Source organism: Ricinus communis, chromosome 3 (genome assembly GCF_019578655.1).
Source record: "Ricinus communis isolate WT05 ecotype wild-type chromosome 3, ASM1957865v1, whole genome shotgun sequence".
In the NCBI taxonomy this organism is placed as follows: Eukaryota; Viridiplantae; Streptophyta; class Magnoliopsida; order Malpighiales; family Euphorbiaceae; genus Ricinus; species Ricinus communis.
The window spans coordinates 31542831-31564126 of NC_063258.1; the positions used below are offsets into that span (position 1 = coordinate 31542831).

The following is a 21296-nucleotide window of genomic DNA, read 5'->3' on the forward strand; positions in this document are numbered from 1 at the left end:
AGAATTAATTAGATGATTAACGTGATGTTTTATTTCGAAATCAAATCATTAACGTCTAATCTAATCCGCTTATACATCAACATGCTATATAAATTTATGGTGATTCGTAATTAGACAATTTGCCAATCCCTTGTTCATTAAAAGGCATTAGCATAGGCATAGGCATAACTTTATAAAAATAAAATAAAACATTCTTTGTGTACTGCATCCATCTAATAGTTTTCTGAATGAATACGCGGCGGGTGCTTAATTTTGCAAATTTAAATTCTTTTAAAGCAGGCGTCCGAACATTGTAAATCTCTTTTTTAATACTTAAACAATTATAAGTTCTTTAATACTAACATTCCATTTTTTTTTAATGGTGTTAGATTAACTATTTTTATATAAAAAAAGGAGATATTTCGAGAGAAGGGAGTCCGTAGACCGGCTTAATATCTTTTCTAGCTCTAGACAATGTTTAGTTATACATTATAAAAATTATTTTTCTTACTTTTTGATATTTTAGAAAGTAAATATTTTTCAATTGATAATATATTAATATTTTTTGTGATATATTTAACAAATCATTTTTATTATTTTTGTTAAAACTACCATGATGATAATGATTGATAATATTTTACAAGCTATTCATGTATTTAGAAAAAATATATATTTTTTTGTAAAGTTAAATATCTCAATTGGTATTATTTTTATTTTCTGTTTATGATTTTTTTATAATATTTAATTAAAAATAAATATAAACTATGAATATTGCAAATTTTTTTAAAATTTAAATAACTTGTTTTCAAATCATCGACCTATCTCCTAAGCAGTTTTAAGGTATATTTTCTTTGGGTTTAAAATATTTTAACAAGTTACCAAGTATATTATTATTACTATTAAAATTATTTAAAATATTATAAAATTAATATATATATATATATATATTAAAAATTAAGACTCTTAATGTTTTAAAAACTTTTATTTCGGGACTTATGCTTTCCATTCTTGACATGGATTACACAACAAGAGATAATAAGTTTCTTACACTCAACTATACTTAATAGGCTGGGCTAAGTGCAGTGAGACTTGTCTATTAAATGAATTTTAGGATCCACTTTTATATGAATTCTTAATTCCTTCATTTTATATTTTAATATTGTTTTTGAACTCTAATAATATATATGAGCTGCGCAGAAATATAAACTTGGGACGCATTATCATATACCACTACCACTGAGAATAAAAAGAATTTTATGTGTAGGTCGAATCATATATTATGAAAGTGAAAGCATCCATTATACAGATAACACAAGAGGACTATTAGACAATAAATTCTAATTACTTCATAGCTCAAATCCCAAAATTAAACCATAAGTGTACCATTACGAGGCATATGATATGAGATTAAATACTTAATCAGCCAATATTAATTTCTCAACTTGGAAAACACAAGTATGATTTCCATAGAAAATATTACATCATCATTACTGCAAATACATAGGCTGAAATTACAAGTAAACTAAGGTAATTAACGAAGTTAATTACGTATTAGTTCTACCTTGAAAGATACGATGTGTAAGAAACAGGAAACTCACAGCAGGAAAAAAAGACAGAATGCCAAGGGAAAAAGAAAAGAGAAAGCTCCAAAAAGCAACCGCTACCTATCTCTCTTTCTTTCACTTAAGGAAGAAAAACGAAGGGAAAAAATAAAAGAAAAGAGTAAAGGTTTTAAAAAAAGACAAATAGGAAAGCAAAAAAGAAGGATTAATTGATAGCTGCAAAGTTAAATCTCTCTTCTTCTTATGTGTTGTTGAGATACAAATCGTGTTCAAGATATTAGAGTTTCTCTCTTGTGTCTTGAGATATAAATCTTGATCAATGCCTATGGCTGTTCATTAGATCTTCAAGATCACTTCTTCTTTTAAGGTACATTGTTTTGTTTCTGTATGATTCTTGAATTATGTTTGTTAACGTTTTTGCTTTGTTCTGTTTTGTTTATCTTTGCGGGCATTTTTGAGTTTTTCTTCAAAGTGAGGTTATTTATCAGCAGGTGAAAATGATTGTAGTATAATGAATCAAAAGATGTTGGTTTTTGAGCTTTGGATTTTGCATGAAAATGAAAGATTTTGGGAAGTTTGTGGATTCATTGGCTTATGTGAATGTGGAAAGTTTTGTTTCTGTTTCTTTACTGGCTCGATATTTTTCCCGAGAAACAAACAACTGCTCGTTCTCTGGTCCTGAAACAGAGAGGATGTGTAGTTTAAAGAATTCTGCTTTGATTTCATTGTGTTTTCACTTTCCTACGTTTTCTCAGGAAACAAACAAAAACTAAAGTAACTATTAATTTAAATTTTGTAAAGAAAGAGATTGTGTGTAGTTTTCAACTCAGATCACGTCTTTCTTTTTTTCTTTCCCCTGCTGTATTGTGTAGTACAGAAGGCAAGATAGAACGACCTACAATGAGAAAAGAGTGAAAAAGACCAAGCCAACCCCAGCAATAACATTTTTATAAACAAAAAGAAATCGTCAGGAAGGATGGGTAAAATGGTCCGGAAACTGTTAATTAAGAAGACTTGCAAGGGAAGAAGGAAAAGATTCCCTTAGACTCATATCATTTTGCTTGCACGACTCCCAAGGAGTATTTTGTTGAAAATTTCGGAGAGAAAAAAAAGAAAGAGAGATAGAGATAGAGACAGAGAGAGGATTCTTTAATGTGTCCATAAAGCTATAAAACTTGGAAGGGATACGCTTGCACACAAGAAAAAGATTCAAACCTGAACTGAAACTTTTTTTTCTTTTTTCTTTTTCTTTTGTCAATTCTGTTACGTACCTGTACTACAGGTTAACTCGTGCACGCCAATCTTGTTAGTAAGTCAGGCCATAATATGTTGATGTTTTTTTAAATATATATATGGTTATATTTTCTTGGTTTTTGTGATGAAAAGAATGAAATTAGACAAGGAAAGAAAGGAAAAGATTTCATCTTTCTGTTCAGGAATGTGTTTGGTGTGAGTAGAGAATAAGTTTCATGTGCAACAGGAACTTATTTCAATAAGTTAGAGAGAATTTAATTAATTTCTTGTTAGGATTACTGATTTTCAAAGCAAGCATCGAGTAAGTTTTTGGGTTCCTAATATTCTCACAGATTTTCTAATCAAATTATCTGTGCATATGTAATGAGTTTTATCCAAAAAAAAAAAGTCATTTTCCTTCAACATTCTTTTGGTTAGGTCAGGGAATATATAGCCTTTTCTTTTTTTATTCTTTTCTATATTAACTAGACCGGCCCAGTTGGTTTTGTTTTTTTTGACTAGTATAAACTTGTCGAGTGTATGTATTCCAGTTCAATGTGAACCCGGTAGTTTTGAATTTTGACATTTAGGTAATAGTTGATAAGAGTTTTCGTCCTGTGACAGAATCTGAGTGTGCCCTTTGCAGGTAGAGCAATGATATGAAAATGAATCATATTCATACTATGCTACATTGATATTCTATGTAATGAAGAGTAGTGCTGCTTGGGAGGAGAAAATCAAATGGAGAGTGGTACAAGCAGCAGAAATGATAGGAATGCAGCAATACTCAAGGACCCCTCATGGTTTAGCCAATTCAGAAATGGCTGCAATCCTTGGATGGCTAGATTTGCTTATGCTTTGATCTTTCTCTCTGCCAATCTCCTAGCTTGGGCTGCTCGAGACTATGGCCATGGTGCTTTATCAGAAATGGAAAGTAAGATTTGCATACATTACGTTTTAACTTTCACTTCTTGTTTTACTTGAGTTGGTTCAATAATAAGACTAGTGGGGATGTGAAGGTAACTTGCATTTGGTGTAAAATTGTGGATGCAGGACTGAGAGTATGTGCTGGTAAATCTGACTGTTTGGGTGCCGAAGGTGTCCTGCGCGTAAGCTTGGGATGCTTTGTATCCTTCCAATCATAAGCATTATTCTAAGCTATCAATATAGGATATCACAAAGTTCATATATTTTGCCGCGAATACTGTTTTATCCTTAATGCCACAATAGGTGTTTTTCATGATAATGTTTCTTTCAACTGTTGGTACCTCAAAGTTTCATGATCCAAGAGATTCATGGCATTCTGGATGGTGGGGTCCTAAAATCGTCCTGTGGATTGCATTGACGATCATGACATTCTTGGTTCCTTCTGCATTTATTCGGCTTTATGGTTCGTATAATCTCTCACTCTAACAAAGCCTTACAAGCCATTTGGTCTTTTTTCTTTTGCTTTTTGGTCAATATTGATGTAAATTTCAACTCATTGTGCAGGAGAGATTGCGCATTTTGGTGCCGGGTAACATGTGATTTCTATTATGAACTCCTGTCTATAAAGCAAGTTCGCTCTTTAATACTAGTAGAATTACTTATTTGATTAACTTCTTCACAAATTCTATTTCAGGGTCTTTCTCTTGATTCAGCTAATAAGTATAATCAGTTTCATTACATGGTTGAATGACTGTTGTCTATCTGAGAAATATGCAGAAAGATGGTAGGAATCCTTTCATTCCACTTTTTAAACTAATATCAATATATTATAAGGCCTTACTGTGATGATTTTTTATTTTTTTTTCAATTTGTCTGAAATCATTAATTTTTGTTCAAATGTTGCTGTTGAGTCTTTACTGCTGCAAAGAAGAATGGTCGTTTGTCCTTTTTAAAAATGCGAGTAATGCAGTTTAATAAATGCAGCCACATCCATGCAATGCTAATTGCAACAGTTGCATATGTTGTATGCATAGTGGGGATCATCATGATGTATATCTGGTATACACCAGAGACATCTTGCCTCCTTAACATTTTCTTCATTACTTGGACACTTGTGCTCCTACAAGTCATCACCAGCGTCTCTCTTCATCCAAAGGTAAGCATCAATCGTCGTTTTCTTTCATTTGATTAACGCTGTTCTACAAAGATAAGTTGCTGATTTCTCTTTTCTCTCTGAAATAACACAGGTGAATGCTGGCTTCTTGACTCCAGGGCTCATGGGTCTTTATGTGGTGTTCCTTTGCTGGTGTGCCATAAGAAGGCATGTTTTATCATCTCTGTTTGCTGTTCTCGAAAACCCAAAATCATGTAATTGTATTTTAGGGAATCTGAATGCTGTTGCATTTTCTTTTATTTTTGTGTTTCTAGTGAACCGGCAGGTGAAAGTTGCAACAGGAAAGCTGAAGCTTCAAAGAGAACAGACTGGCTTACCATAATAGTAATAACTAAATCCTTACTGTAACAGCTCTAATCATGTCCAAAAATTGTAATAAGTTTCCTATCAGATTGACAAGTTGTAACTCTCATCCGTTCACAGAGCTTTGTTGTTGCACTACTTGCAATTGTTATTGCAACATTTTCAACGGGTATTGACTCGCAATGCTTCCAGGTATCCTCAGAACATTTAATTGTTAACTATCATCATTTTTCAAAAGAAGAAAAAAGGGGCTGACAGTGGCTACAGTTCAGGAAGGGTGAAAAGGAAGCTGAGGATGATGTCCCATATGGTTATGGCTTCTTCCACTTTGTTTTTGCCACAGGAGCAATGTACTTCGCGATGCTATTGATCGGTTGGAACACTCATCACGCCATTAAGAAGTATGTTTCGTTACCAAAGTCTTACCACTATTTATTTTGTTTAAGCATCCTCTGCCCTGTCCATATCCTTACCTTTCCAACTTAACAGAAACACCCTTCTCTAAATTTCATAAGAGGACAACAAAAGTTGTAATGTTACTTACATGACTATTCTGCAGGTGGACAATTGATGTGGGCTGGACAAGCACATGGGTCAGAGTAGTTAATGAATGGCTAGCAGTTTGTGTATACTGTAAGTGCATAAAAGAAAAAAAGAAAAAACACATGCCTATGTAATTTGGACTACAGAATGAAGTAACACTTGTTAAGTAATGTTGGGAAATTTTAAATTGCAGTGTGGATGCTGGTGGCTCCAATCATCCTGAAGTGCAGACAAAATGCACAATCTACTTGAGACATTCTATTCTGGAATCTCCAAATCATTTTGCGATAGCATCTACCAGTTGTTGTTGTGTACAAGGTGGTCAAAACAGTTGCAGACAGAAGACAATTGAAAGACTTGAGGCTGGAGGAAAAGAAAAAACACGATACATGTGCTGATCATTTTCTGCATTCTTTTTTGATGTTACAAACCTATCCTCTGATTAACCACAAAGGGGGCAAAAGAAAAAAGAAAAAAGAAAAGCAAAGAAGGAGGATGAATACAATTTAGTCTACTTGGAAATGCAAATTGATATCTGTATATGTGCTCAAATCTTAGTAGAGAACGAGACTATAATTGTTAATAGCTTTCCTATTATTAATTATGGCATCTGATGATGGAAGTTGAGATGTCATACCCCTAATTAGTAAGAAAGAAAGGAAATGCTTATCAACTTTCCAGGTTTAACATTTGGGCCTTTTTGTTAACCATTTGTTGGGGGGCTTCTCCAATTTTGTCAACCTTTTTCTCAGCCGCAAAAATAGATCAACTGTAACTAAATTTCTTTCTTTTTTCAAAAAATAAAAAAAATTACGGCACAAAAGAAATGCTAAATGTGAACTTATTCCACTTTATTCGCAGTGGCAAATAACTATATGAATCAGACACTTAAGTCAACGAAATTTCAAACGAACTGCAAATAATGAACTCTAGATCCGATGGTTAACATGGACAAATTTTGATCGAGCATTTAAAATGCAATTATTTTCTTCTTATAAGCAAAAAGCAGACCGATTGAGACCTTGTTTCTCTGCAGGCGTCCTTTCCATAAGGCTGTTTGCCAAAGATAGGTCGATTTATAGCCAATTTGCCTCCTGAGCTTGACATTGATGACCAATTTATTCATATTCCTTTTTATGGCTAATTTAGCCAACAATCTGCCACTTTTAGCTAATTTATATATTTATTCAGCTGATATAATCGCATGAAGCACAAAGGTTATGTTTAGAATGAACAATATTATACATTTATTCTGAATTAGCTGAATTGACAAGTGTAATTTAGAACCGAAGGTATCAATTTCGAAACCTCATATGTGATTAATTTCCTATAAAATAAGACTACCCATAATGACTTATCTAAAAAATTATCCGTCTCCTAACACTAACTACTAATATATTAACTATATTTGTGGCAAAAACAATATTAAACAAATATAAGCTAATTTGTTATAATGCTCATAATGCTTATTTTTAAGCAAGTGAATACCATCAAAAAGATAAAATGCTAATTATTAAAGAAAAAAAAAAGATATTAACGTTTAATTTGTTTAATGTTGTTCCCTTGCTTGAAAATAAACTTTTTGCTTCGCGTGAGCTGATAAAAGAGTAAATTAGCCAAAAATGGAAAACTACTGGTCGCATAGGCGATAAAATAGAAACATAGGTAAATTAAGTTTTGACGCCAAGTTCAGAGGGGCAATTTGGGATTTCAGCCGTATGCAGGCGCACGTGTACCGGATGGAACCATTTCATGTCTTTCAGATAAAAGGTAATGGGAATTGGAGAGAAATGTAAAACTGCATCTCACCGAAAAATCATCTTAATATTCAACAATATATGCATACAAACTGTTATCCCTGGTAAGAATTGTTCCACTAGCTTTTCACAGACTTGAACACCTCGCCGAAACATGAATATTCAGAATCATACATGAAAAGAAGAAGGAAAAAGAATTATGACTTCTAAGAGCAGCAGGCAACACACAAAAATGATACAGGTTCTACGGGTGACAGACAGCGCAAAGATCACCCAAGAACAATACAATAATGCCAATAGATATCATAGGCACATAAAAAGATAAAACCTAAATCCCCATGGAGGTGTCTACTCTCTTAAATTATACTCACTCTCTCTCTCCGAATAATTTTCAGGGTTGATATGGACATTTACCCTTCAACTTGATAAAAATGGGGCATGCAGTAATTTGGCTGGATGATTCAAGCAGAAGAATAGAAACCAAAAATTTCCACCCAGCTATCTGGATGAAGCAACAAGTTGATGCTTCCGCTAAAATGAGGACACTTTTACTCTAGTTCAAGTTCATCCAAAAGGGTTCCCTCCAACAGAAGAGAAAGGCGAAGGGGCTGCAGGGGCTGGGAATCTACCAGCTAGCTGTTGATTCGTATTCATAGCACCAAAAGCAGCTCCATCAGCACCGAAGCCTCCAGCTCCTTGGTGCCTGCAAAATATAATTAAGTGAACAAAACGTTAATAAATGACATACATACAAATCTGCCAATATATTTTCATCATCTGGATTAAGATCAAAGCTTCAACATTCTTCAGGTGGAAATAGTGAAAATTCTGGGTCATGAGACTAATTAAAAGTTTTACACACTGTTACCCAATCTCTCATTCATGATAAGAAAATAATGATGGGATGGTTTCCCAACTTCTACAATAAAACGTGAACTATGCAAAAACCAAATGGAAAACATGACATAAAGAAAATTAAAACAGGAAGAAAGAAAAACAAAGAAATAATACAAGGCCAATGAATTTTTACATAAAATAGAAACCTGATCCAAACACTAGACCATTAATTACACAGATTTCACAGTTAAACATGACCAGCCCAAAACAATTAGGTCAGCCGAAGTTTAAAATGAAGAGATTTAAATTTGCTAGCCACCTCTATAGGACAAAGAGAAGGGAAGCTAATTCAAAATCTATAATCTTTTGCGGAAGGAAGAGCAAGGGAGATGCTCATAGAATATAAAGTACACAGGAGGAACATTTACCCAGAAAGTGGCATGTTATTTGATACTTGCTGTGCCATGTATACCCCTGAAACTTCAAAACAAAAATTAAGCACAATGCTAGATAATAGTACAATCCAGAAAGAAGAAAAGAATAAGGCAGAAGGAAATACAAAGGATGAGACAGTACTTGGAGGCACAGCTGATGCATAAGATAGTGCCTGCGGAGGCAACGCTGATGGATAAGGTAATGAGTGGGATGGCATCCATGCTGCTGATGGAGCACCAAGACTGGAGGTACGCTGTAGGCCTGAAGATGTTGGCATATTTGGGAGAGCACTTTGCAAGGATGCCATGGAAGGGAACTGCGTTACAAGGAGTAAAAGTTATAAAAGCTAGAAATAAAACTAATTGGCGGATTTGTTAATAATTACAACCAACAAAAAAATGTGTTCCTTTGTTATTAGTTAAGTAGGAAAAAAGGTCAGTTTCACTACATCCAATCATACAAGTACTAGAGCTTCATGATTACAAAATCCATTACTGCTTCATACTGCACAAAGATATCCACACCATCTTGCCAACAAATGTACCATCAAGTTGTCCCAATATTCATTTCATGGCTTTGCCAACATTTTATGGCAATTTATTTTTCACTTCTTTTCAAGATGCCATGGCAGAAAGATTATATCAAACAAGACCAAGGAACTCAAGTAATAAGCTTAAAATCAAGTGAATTCACATACAGTTTGGGCTTGCACTGTAGACGGCTCATTAAGATCAAATGGATTCATTGACTTGGATGGCTGAATAGAAGTTGGCATGGGCTGCAATGAAGAGATTTACAGTAGTAAGTACAATGAGAAGCAATGGAGCACACAAACAGCAAATCAGAACAAACTCAGTGATATATTATGGTTGGGTCAAGAAACTTACTGCTGCAGCATTAATATATTGCATAGCAAATCCCACACCATGGGGTGGAGTAGTTTGCCACCCAGGAACTGGTGCAGGGAAAGATGAATAAGTTGCGGTAAAAAGATCCTGCAGATAGTTCAAGAAGACTTTAGAAGGCATTCATTATCAGCTGGATATGCATGATATATTTGAAAGATGTCACCATTACCGCAGGCAGTTCTTGTCTTCCGCTTGATTTTATTTCCATGACTGGAGGCTGTGATACACCAGGTGTAGATACCACCTGAGTGGCTCCCATAGATGATGTACTCAAAGATGTCTGCACATTAGGGGCCGCTGACAAATTCCATGGCTACCAAAAAGGCCCCAAAAGCAATGAGATAAACAAACATTATATAATCACATATCTCCAATACAAAATTCAAGAAAACTAGTCTACCTGATTGCCTGATGCTCCATTGAATGGTGGTGTAAATTGTTGAGTGGTAGACTGACCACTGGAAACAGGAAACAGAAAAGGTTGGGAATGCTGCACATTAGGCCATTGCCCAGCTTCATTAACTTTGACAAAGGAGTTACCACCACTGACAGGTATTTGAGGTGCCAATCCAGGAGAAGCTGATGAAATGCCAACGGGAATAAATGCTGACAAGCTATTAACCGGTGTCACTGCAGATGCACTGCCATTGGGCGGCAACACAGGTGCATTTCCTGTTGACAAAACAGGTGAGGCACCGGTGATTGTCAAATTTGCTGCATTGGCTGCTAATGGAGCACCAGAACCACTTGGCATTCCAGATATCTGACCAGGTGCAGAGGCTGGCACTGATAATTGCGAGAGAACAGATTCCAGGGGATTGGCAGTTGAAGCAACTTGAGACACCTTAATTTCAGGGGCAAAATCAAATGAAGCCCAATTGTTATCATTAGTTGTAGTTGCTGGTTGTGCAATCGATTGAGAGGCAGGTGTTTGTTGTGCTTGACGCACTGCGGTAGTAACAGGTGGTTCTGGATCGGCATCAAAATCAATTAAGCTTACAGTATTCTCCAATTTAACTTCTGTTGGATTCCCGTTGGCAGATCCCAAGCTACTAGAAGAGGCAGTTCTCTGCAATGATATGCCACAAAAATCTGAGACCATTTCTTCCCTCCCAAGTTTCCCCCAACCCACTTACATTTAAAATTAAAAATGGAGCAATGCAAGCATATAGTGAATTACTGTTTACAATTGCAACCAGTAAATTCCGTTGCTTCTCAAACAAATTTGCTTGTTTCCCTAATTAAGTGTGAGCATTATCCAATTAAAATCAAATGATTAAAGCAAACCAACTCATTTCAATTAAGTGAATTCAGTGTAGAGTCTGAAGATATCTGGTTTCAGATTTCCATTCAGTTTTAAAAATCTAAATTGAAAACTGGAGAAGCTAGACTACCCTACCTTTTAAAATGCCCCATTACTACCCCATTTTCATACACACTGATTTACAACTCTAACCTAACATGTTTCTACTCTTGTTTGACCAATTCTGCCACCTCGTCATTATTGTTTCTAAATGAACTGTATGAATGCTCTCCCCTAACTCAAATTACAGCATGCACAACATAATTACCAAACACAAGAAGCAGCATGAAGAAAAAAAGAACAGGGATCAGCCTGGTATCAAAGCAGCTCCCTGTTCTATGCTAATAGGTGTTCTCACTTGAAGGTCAAGAATGTTACAGAGATCCACATACAAGAGCCTAAAAAAATTGAAAAAAAAAAAAGAAGGGGAAATGACCCTAAGTGTTTGGAAAATAAAGCGCCTGAAAAGTGATAATCAAACAATAGAAGCAGAAAGAAGAAATCTAAAAAACAAATTAAAAAGAAAAGATGAAGAAAAAGCTGAGAAGTTATATATGCAACTGAAGAAAACAAAAGCACTACCTGTGTCTGTGAAGAGCCATCAGCAGCTCTTAAATTAGCTTTGGGAGGTTCACTTATACGAAGAGGCACTATATTATCCCCTAAGATTTCTCTTACGGGTCGTACAACAGGGGGACTAGAAGCTTCTGGATCTTTCGGCCGTTCAGGTGACCTGCTTTCCAGCTTTGATTCGCCATCAGATACTCTACGGTCATCAGCTCTCTTTCCATTTCCAAATCTATCTTCCCGGCGCCAATCATTGACTACCTCAGGACTTCTCCTGTAATCATTATACTGTCGACTTTCTTGATCATATCCAGGGCTCCTCCTTTCATCATAACCATATCTGGAATTTCTGTCATCACTTCTTCCACCAGGACTAGACATTTCACTGTAACGGCGTTCATATGAATCCTCATATGGTGGACTTCGAGACCCTCCATGGTACGAGTCCTCTTTGTCACCCTGCATCATAGAAAATTAACACACATTTCTAATTGGAGATTTTACAGACACCAAAAACAATTAAGTTCAATTTCAGAGCAAGTATGCATGCTAAGCTAATCCAGCAGTATCATCAACACTATATAAAACAGAAGAATGGTGATCTTACCAACTTCACACTAGGAGGCTTTCCGGAGTTCCTATCACCAGTGTATCTTCGATCCACATAAACATGCTTAATAAAGTCCCGAAGTCTATCAACATTACTGGTAGCAAAAACATGAATCAGAACTGCAATCATTATTAAAATTCACAGTGAAACTAGACATAAATGAGTAACAACCTGACATCAGGAGCAGACTGACGCTGTGGATCCCATTCTTTAAGATAAATGTCTCTCGCACGCTGTGAAGAAGAGATACAAGTCAAATAAATGATAAAGACTGATCAGAAAACTTAAAAGAATACACTGGGCAGATATCTAAGGGATGTGCAAAAGGAGTAGCAGCATACTTTGTTTCCTCCTTCTTGAAGGGCAGTAACTTCTTGTGAAGTAAATTTAGCCATTGATACTGATTTAACTCTGTGCGTGAATTCCCGACTAGAAATAATTTCAAAAAGTTCAAGTCAAGTGCGACACACACACACATAGATTAAAGAAATTTCTCAAGCAACACACTGTAAAAAGACAAATATAGCCATGCAAGAGAGAAAGACAGAGACAGGCTGCTGACAGGAACTTGAATACAGCATGTAAATGTACTTACTGTATTCCACTACAGGTAGTGCAAACAAATGTCCAGAAATTTGTGCAAACATATTGTGGTCCCTGCTCAGACAAGATAAAAATTAACATTACAAACACATACTCAGCGCTGCATTTCTCTAGCAGAATGGTAGTGCATGAAAATCAATTTGAATGACACAAGTATCCTGATCAATATATGTTGTAACAACCAGATGGAAAAGAAAAAAAGAACAAAAAATTCACGTTCATATAGCAGTGATTCAATATTTCAGGCTAGTCTGTACAAACTAAAAATTTGGATCAACTTCTCTGAAAACTCAAAAAGAAAAAATGTATGAACCCATCTAAAATTTAAACTAACTGATGCAGTACAATTTAGTGAACAAACCTTGAATTGCTAAAGGTTAGCAAAAAAAAAAATGTGAAACTTCAACCTAACAAACTTTAACTATGAAGCATTATAAGAGTATGAAACTGCCTTGCGATTGGTTCTCTAACTTCAGAAAAAATAATTTATATATAAAAGAAAAAAACACTAAGGTATTCTTCCCAGGCAACGATAAAATCAGTAAAGCAATTATTAGAGCTTCCTCTTCATTAGAGACTTTAACCCTTTTCATACATCAGGAAACAATTGGTTGATTAAATTACTAATAATTGACAGTTCAAACATTTACAAAGCAATTATGAAGCATACGACATTGCATGATTGTTTTATTATCCTTCTACATAAAGATCCTACACCAATCTGGAGCTGCAAGCGATTATCACTATCGAATTTATTTATACAATAAGTCAAATAAGTCATCTCATACTTAGATTCAAGTGATATATATTAACTTTAACATAACTAACTCCGATGCCAGTTAAGCTTCACAACTGAATTGCAGGCGATACTCCAATTTTGTTTATGGTATAGTAACAGTATCTGTATTGCTCTAATCACACTTGAAAGTAATTAAAGAACTTACCAGACTATTACAATTAATGCATCTACGATTCTCAGGTAGCTTCAAAAGTCCTCGAATTATTCGTTCATTTCTTTCATCTTCTTTCACTCGATTCGCCATTTGCTACTGCCCTAATTTGATTACAGAAAAGAAAACACATAGAAGAGAAAAGCTACACTAGTTACTTCAATTGATCTCAAATGATATTTGATTATTCACAAACAAAAATAAACTTTGAAATTCACACGAGCTAAATAACAAACAAAGCAAAAGTTTAATTAACAGAGAGATAAAGAAAATCAATTTCCTGATTCTAATACAGTAACTAACCGTCATCAGCCGAACATATGAAACGACAGGTTAAAACATAATTCAACAATATAAAACGACGGATCTAAGAAGGAATATAAAAAGAAAGAAAAAGGAGAAAAATTCAAAGTAATAAAAGTATATAAAAAAGAAACTAACCTGAATTTAGATATGGACTTTGCTTTAAAGCTTTAATATAAAGAGAGATCCAGGGCTAAGACAGTGTTTGCTTGCGGGGTTTAATCTAGATAAATGAAAGAATTAGAAGTTGCAGAGGAAAAAAAAAAAAAGAGAGAGAGAGAGATTAGAACAGATCTTTGAAGAGAGTCGGTAACTATAAAGGAAGGAGAGAGCTTTTTTTTTCTTTTTCTGTACAGCTAAGAGCTAACCAAAGTCTTGCTTTTCCCAAAAATGTAGAGAGAGACAGACAGAAGCATGAAAAATTAAAATTAAAATCAGTTAAAGGGAAAAGAAAAGAAAGAAAAAGGAAAGGGATATTTTATGGTGCTCTCGGACACAGAGGAGGACTGTACCCTGTCCCTACGGGCATGCGATGCGGATGCTATGGATGTTATGAGCGTGGCAAATTGGTCCTTTTTTGACGGTTTTTTTATATTTTTTCCAAAGTTAACAGTCACTGAGACTAGTCTAAGGTCGTGCAAGGCGACTGACTGGTCCAGTCAATTTTTCTTTTTCTATTTTCTCTTTCTCTATTCATAATTACGCTGTTAATCCGGGGATTTGTCGTAGTAATTGCAGCTGCTCTACATCTCTCAATTTTGACTGTCATTTACTTAATTACTTCCCCCCTGTTTTAGTCCCTTTTCTTTTTTAGTATTTATCCACTTATATATTTCTTATTTATATTTATATTTATATTTTTTTCTTTCAAACAATAATCAAAACCTAATCTAAATGGAGATTTCGTTTTCCCTGATCCCAACATAAGAAGATGATTGAGCAAAATTTACCCATTTTATGGTGTGGAAGATAATAATAGAGAAAAATAAAAATAAAATGAAAATAACGTTTTTATATTTAGAAAAATAAAAGAGAAAAAAAATAACCATTATTTTTTTATCGTATATCCTTTTATATAAAAATAAAAGAGTAAAAAATAAAATTAATATGTATTTCTAATTATATTTCATCATTAATTGAGATCTAAGGAATTTAAAGAAATAAATAAATTTTTTAGTAAATGTATTTTAAAATTCTTAAATTTTTTAATCTTTTAATTTTTATTTTGTTTTGTTCATTCTTATACTTTTATATTTTTAGTAATTAAGGATCCAATAATTTTTAATAAAAATACATAAAATCTTACAAAATATATATATGAAGTACTTAATTCAAGAGAAATAAAAAAAAATCTAATAAAATAAACTGAAAATTTTAAGAGCTTAATAATGGATTTGTAGGTATAGTACATTTAAATTGTAGATCAATTTTTTCAAAAAAATGTTCATCTATAAAAGGGTTGGAACAAAATTGATTACCACGTCAAGAATATGAAAACAAACCCAAAGACTTCTACTAAAAAGAAAAACAATGAATATAAATAAACAGCAGTTAATATCTAAAATTAATTTAAATATTGTTTAATAGACAATGATGAAGAAAAAAAGAAAAAAGAAGAAAAACTTAAAAGATATCACCTTGGGTGAATGTTAATCAACTAATGGTGGTCAACCATTTAGAAAGGTTCCGGTGGACAGGGATCGAAATGGGCGGTACGGTGAGTTCTCACTTGTATCACTATCTTAAGCATTATTATATAACATTTAATGTTACTATTGTCTATGCAAAATGTGCTTTGATTTCTTAAAATATATACAAAATGATATTAGGAAAAAAGAACACACGGCGAGGAGTGGAGGCTCATCTATCAAATGATTCGCTTGTTTTCTTATTGTTCATTACTTATTTTAAGGCTAAATGTTATGGTAGTTTAATTTTTTGATTGTGTTCTTATTAACTTAACTATAAAAACAAAAAGAACTTGTAATACAGATACATTGATGTAATGGTAGATCTATGAATGGACTAGGCACGGCTATGGTCCCCAAATCTATTTAAAATTCTTTAATGTCATAATTTATGGACCCAATGTGGCAATCTATATCTATCAAAATAATTACAATAATATTAATAATTCTCAATAAAAAAATAAATTTATATGAATGGAGAAGCAACTAAACTTACTATATAAGATGGATTATTTATTAATATACTGACTATGTTATATGAAATTAATTAATGAGTATATATTATTAATATGCTAGTTTTAGATTAAATATGAATTATATATTTTCTAAAAGTAAAAAATTGAAGATATTTACTCTTTTAGGATAAAAATAATTATGGCCTAAGCAATGAGTACAAAATAAATATCTAAGAATGTTTAGTTTAAAGAATTTTATGGCATAATACGCTAATGATCACATCTTACCGAGTATGTTAAATAAAAATACATATTATAATTACTATTTTTATTTTTTCATACTAATTTTATGATTATAATAATTATATTTTTAATTATAAATTTATTAATAAATATTTTCAGTCGATATTATACAATGAATAACTCACATGTAAACTATATTAATGGAAAACTACGTATAATAATAATATTGATAGAGGACCACACAAATTTATTATTATTACTATATATTTTCACAATAATTTTATGATAATAATAATTGTATTTTCCATCATTAATATACTAGTTAATATTATATGTATATATTATAAGACGGCTTTTAATAAATTTAAATAATAAATAAATCATATGTCAAATATGTTAATGAAAAACTACTTTTAATAAAAATACTGATAAAATACATATAGAATTGAATAAAAAAATTACGCTAAATTTATTTATTTTTTTTTTATAAAAGGAGTTATTTTTCAACTCATAACAAATATATTTGCAAGTGTTCTACTTATAAGGATTCATATATTTTTGAAAAATCTTAAATCTTCTCAACAATAAGATACAAGTTTACATAAGTGTTCATAAAAGATTTAAATTTTGTGGGTGGGGCTAAATATCCTTTTGATTTTTAGTCTATTATAATAAAAATATTTAATATTTGAGCTTAAAAATTTACCAGTGAATAAAAAAAAGTTAAAATAAAATAATAAAATTAATATTTATTGAATTCATAATTTTTTTAATATTATTATTAATAGTTGATTACTTATTTATTAAATTTAATTTTAAAATTAATTTATTTTTATTAAATTTACTTTCTTAATATAGAAAATAAAATTCACCCTCCTATAAACAAAAAACTAAATTGAACCACAAATAGTAAGTTTTAAGGTAAAATGATACAAAAAGTTAAAAGCCCGCCTATTTGGCTATGCTTTTAAAGTTTAAAAACCTATTTAAACATTATTTTTAAAATTTTATTAGGGTATAATTAAATTTAAATTTTGTACTTAGTCAAAATTTATAAAATTTATATATTTTGAATAAAATAAAAGTCTAAAATTCTACTTAATTGAAATTATGTAAAATTAATTATAGTTAACTTAAATCCTAAAAAAATAGATAGAATTTATAATACCGAAATACCTCTTTTAATTTTATTATTTTTATTTTATTTTATCTTTTATACATTCTTTTCAAATGAATTTTTTAAATTAATTTCAACCAACTTTATTTGAACTTAGCATCTTTTATTTCATATTCAGAGGATTTAGAAAGAAACAAAGAAAAAAAAAAGCCAGAAGAACAGAACAAGGCATAAAAACACAAATAAACACCAAACGAGACATTTAGCTCTAATTGGTCTAGGACATGAAACTCCCAATCTATCACTATCATGTAAGTAATAAATCATTGGAGGGCAGCATCCTGCAACACACGAACCCTTCTGGAATAAGATAACACCTGGTTAACCAAAACAATCCACAATTTGGTTACCTTGTTTGAGTACATGATTATAAGCCTAGTTGGTACAAAGTTTTAGCTAATCTCAAGCCAGATTAGTTTCTAAAGATTGACACGTTATTAGAGAGTTGGGCGTCGTAAGCAAATTTAACTGTACAGACCTTGCAAATAGTTGCTATTAAAAACAATCATCTCAAATTTTAGTCCCGGTTGGCTTATGGCTCATGGGAGGAAAGCTAACAAAATAGTGGCTTGGACTTTTTTTCTAAAAAAAATAAAAGGAGGCTTTCATTAAAAGTAAGTGAGAAGTATTAATTTGTAGTAGATAAGTACATATGAATATATTTAAGAAATATATATAAATTAAGAATTACATACAAATTTTTATAAAAATGAGCTTTTCCTCTTAACTTCCTTAATCGCGTTGATAAAGCAATTATGTACAACACATTCGGCAAGAAACATATTCCACTTAGTGGCTAGAGCTACAGATCAAGTTTATTGTCATTTGACTAATCTTAAAAAGAGTCTGAAATTTTGAATATAATAATCAAACTCATCTTAACTCCTATGATAAAAAACAAATAAACTTCCATAAAGGAAGTCAAAACAAAACATTTATAATATTTAATCAATGAAGTTAACAAACAACTAAAAAAATATATAAAATAAGATTTTAAATGAATTTTTAATCAAATAATTTCATTTTTATTGTTAGAAGGCTTAGATTTATCTCCAAATGTGAAGACTTTAGTACTCATGATATCTCCTTCCATACATATTTGATTTGTCATCTGTTTACTAAAATTCACTGCAAATATAAGAGAATTTGAAATCAAAATCTATAATCTCTCATCAATTCATATAAATAAGACGAAAATATATTTTGATTATTTTATTATCATTGAAAATATATTATTAAGAAAAATAAAATAGAAAGTAAAGAATTGAAATTAGCTACCGACAACTACTGACAACAACGATAAAAAAAAAAAAAAATTCTTGCAGCTAGAGTTTTTCTAACAATTTGACTCTCTTTAAATATGTTATTAAAGACTCTGCATGTTGAGAATAAATTTCAAAAAAAAAAAAAACAATAAAGGAAGAGATTGGAAAGATACTTAAATCCCTTAATTGAGAATTTTTTTTATCAATACATAAACAAAGTCTTGTTTTTGGATGGAACTAAATCTTTATATAATGATTTCCTATATAATGAATTTTATTATTGATATATTTCTAATGAAACATGCCTCATCATATTTAGGTATGACCATCTATATATATTCTAATTTCTAAAATTTAATATTTTTTGATAAATGTAAAATTTTTATTTTGACATGTGTACTTTTTTGACACGTAAAATTTAAATTTATGTATTAATTTTATAATTTTTTATATTAATTAATTGATTAATAAGTTACATTCCTAAATAAACACTTATTCTAATATTAAGAAATAACATATTACTAATAAATTAATTTTCTAATTAGATAATTATTATTCTAGAAAATAGTAAATCAATTATATTTTAATATTATATTTATTAATAAATTATTTTTTAATTAAATAATAATTCTAATTATAAAAAATAAAATTTTTAAATATTATATTCACTAATAAATTACTTTTTAATTATACAATAAATTTTAATTTTTTAAAAATAATCAATTATATTGATAGATTTAATTTATATAATAGTAGAGTTAATAAATAAATATTTTTAAAATAATTTATTGATAGTATTAATTTAAAGATAATATTAATAAATAAATATCTTATTAATATAATAATATAAATAAAATTTTCTAAGAGGTTAAAGATAATTAAAAATAGTAAGTTTGTTTTTTTTAAATTATTATAAATTAATATTAAATATTGAATAAATAATTAAATTATATTTATAAATTTAATTTTATAATTAAATAATAATAACTGTTGTGCAATGTGCAATGTATAAGCAAACAATTAATATACTATAGTTATAGTTATGAAATTCAAATTTAAAAAAAAAAAAACAAAAACCAACTTAAATGATTGTGCAGTTCACCTATAAATAAGAAGAAAATGATGTCTGATCAGAATTTCATTAATATGGAGATTGATTATCTCAATTTTTTTTTTGTCTACGTTGAATAAGTTAATTGAGTTGATTAGTAAATTGGAAAAACAAAAAACACCAGAATTTGTTTTATTGAGCAAAGAGGGAGCGGGAAGTGCGCTTATCCCAGAGCTGACGTGGCAAACCCCGACAAAGAAGGGTCTGCCAGATCGACAGACGACTGCGTAACACACATTCATTTCGGCGCAGAGAGTTTGGATTGGTAAATAAAAGCAAAACTTGGCGCTCTGATTCTCTTTTATCAGAAAATAGCAGCACCAGCCGTAGCAACAGAGAGTAATATGATTATTATGAGCTTAAAAGTTCAAATACAAACAGGCAATCTTAGCTCTGCAGCCGCAGTAAAAAATCTTCTTTGCACTCTGTTTTTACCACGCGTATATCATCTATGATAATCTCTAAACAACTAAAAGAAAATTTTCAGTTAAATATTTGAACTTGCGTCTTTTTTCTTTCTTCTGTTTTTGTTCTTGAAATTAGGGTTTTAGTTTCTTTTGGTTAATAACCAAATCAGATGGTTAATGAAATGAAAAGCGAAGTGGAACAATCTGGTTACGATAGTAGCACTGATCCAGAGGAAGGAGAGTGCCGGTGTATGCGAAGAAGAGAAGCGAGCAATGACGGTGATGAAAATGATAAAAGCAGACAAGAGAGAGATGTGCGGACTCATAAGAGGAGAGAGATTTTTGGTTTTGAGGATGAAGTTGATGGCGTCGAAGGTGCACCAGAAGAGAGTGACGAGGAGGATAACCCATCGTATTTTAACGAACTTGAAAAAGAAGAAGAAGAAGAGACTCCGGTTTTGAAGGAGAAATATTGTTGAAGCACCCAATACCTGCATAACTCAGCAGGCAAAGACCAACATTAAGGACCAACAGTCTTTAACTGCTGGTCAACGCCTCAGATATTAAGATCATCACAGGCCTAGTGAGGGAAAAGGAGCAACACCTCTCCCCTAAGGGAAAAGGCTGCTTCTACCTTTCCCTAAACAAAAAATTACCGTTGCTACAAGTGTATATAACAGGATACACACTTTCTTTGTAAATTCAAAATTTTTAATCATCCTTTTATCAATAAAATCTCAGTTCTTCTACATTCGATTTTCCCACATGGTATCAGAGCAGGATTGATCCTGTCATCATCTACCCAACAATCAGAATTTTCTTTTTTCATCATGTCACAAAATAATCTCACCAAACTCACAAACATTATGTTAAAAGGAAACCAGAATTATTTCGAGTGGTCAAGAGCAGTTTACATTGGTTTGAATGGCAGGAAAAAATTAGGGTTCATTACAGGA

At 31.7% G+C, this 21296-nt stretch overlaps 2 protein-coding genes across 5 annotated transcripts; one reads left to right on the forward strand and one right to left on the reverse strand.

The window, feature by feature from the left end:
• Positions 1–1543: 1543 nt before the first annotated feature.
• LOC8278604 (probable serine incorporator) lies at positions 1544–6410 on the forward strand. 2 transcript variants are annotated; one of them, XM_002515542.4, is made up of 13 exons: positions 1570–1908; positions 3421–3708; positions 3828–3901; positions 4005–4164; positions 4266–4290; positions 4396–4485; positions 4686–4857; positions 4949–5022; positions 5130–5199; positions 5299–5370; positions 5446–5579; positions 5738–5811; positions 5915–6410. In XM_002515542.4, the coding sequence occupies exons 2-13, from the start codon at positions 3516–3518 to the stop codon at positions 5971–5973; spliced, it is 1197 nt and encodes a 398-aa protein (XP_002515588.1). In that variant the 5' UTR covers positions 1570–1908; positions 3421–3515; the 3' UTR covers positions 5974–6410. The 2 variants fall into 2 exon arrangements, with proteins under 2 accessions (XP_048227678.1, XP_002515588.1); XM_048371721.1 differs by lacking the exons at positions 5299–5370; positions 5738–5811; positions 5915–6410 and having other exon boundaries at positions 1544–1908; positions 5371–5448.
• Positions 6411–7526: 1116 nt separating this feature from the next.
• Positions 7527–14429, reverse strand: LOC8278603 (probable ADP-ribosylation factor GTPase-activating protein AGD14). 3 transcript variants are annotated; one of them, XM_048371719.1, is made up of 14 exons: positions 14133–14429; positions 13686–13790; positions 12734–12795; positions 12480–12567; positions 12310–12371; positions 12136–12232; positions 11544–11987; positions 10059–10727; positions 9828–9971; positions 9638–9745; positions 9448–9528; positions 8892–9066; positions 8744–8795; positions 7527–8181 (listed from the first exon to the last, which is right to left on the reverse strand). In XM_048371719.1, exons 2-14 carry the CDS (start codon positions 13782–13784, stop codon positions 8043–8045), a joined length of 2220 nt encoding a protein of 739 aa, XP_048227676.1. In that variant the 5' UTR covers positions 13785–13790; positions 14133–14429; the 3' UTR covers positions 7527–8042. The 3 variants fall into 3 exon arrangements, with proteins under 3 accessions (XP_048227676.1, XP_048227675.1, XP_048227677.1); XM_048371718.1 differs by having other exon boundaries at positions 13686–13795; positions 14133–14428; XM_048371720.1 differs by having other exon boundaries at positions 8744–8789; positions 13686–13795; positions 14133–14427.
• Positions 14430–21296: the final 6867 nt, after the last annotated feature.

Coding starts and splice junctions, on each gene's coding strand:
- LOC8278604 (XM_002515542.4), top strand. CDS start 3,516: ATGGAGAGTGGTACAAGCAGCAGAAATGATAGGAATGCAGCAATACTC. Junction 4,291..4,395: donor ATTGCGCATTTTGGTGCCGG/GTAACATGTGAT, acceptor ATTCTATTTCAG/GGTCTTTCTCTTGATTCAGC. Junction 4,858..4,948: donor GCGTCTCTCTTCATCCAAAG/GTAAGCATCAAT, acceptor GAAATAACACAG/GTGAATGCTGGCTTCTTGAC.
- LOC8278603 (XM_048371719.1), bottom strand. CDS start 13,784: ATGGCGAATCGAGTGAAAGAAGATGAAAGAAATGAACGAATAATTCGA. Junction 12,796..13,685: donor GCATTAATTGTAATAGTCTG/GTAAGTTCTTTA, acceptor TTGTCTGAGCAG/GGACCACAATATGTTTGCAC. Junction 11,988..12,135: donor AGCCTCCTAGTGTGAAGTTG/GTAAGATCACCA, acceptor TCTATGATGCAG/GGTGACAAAGAGGACTCGTA.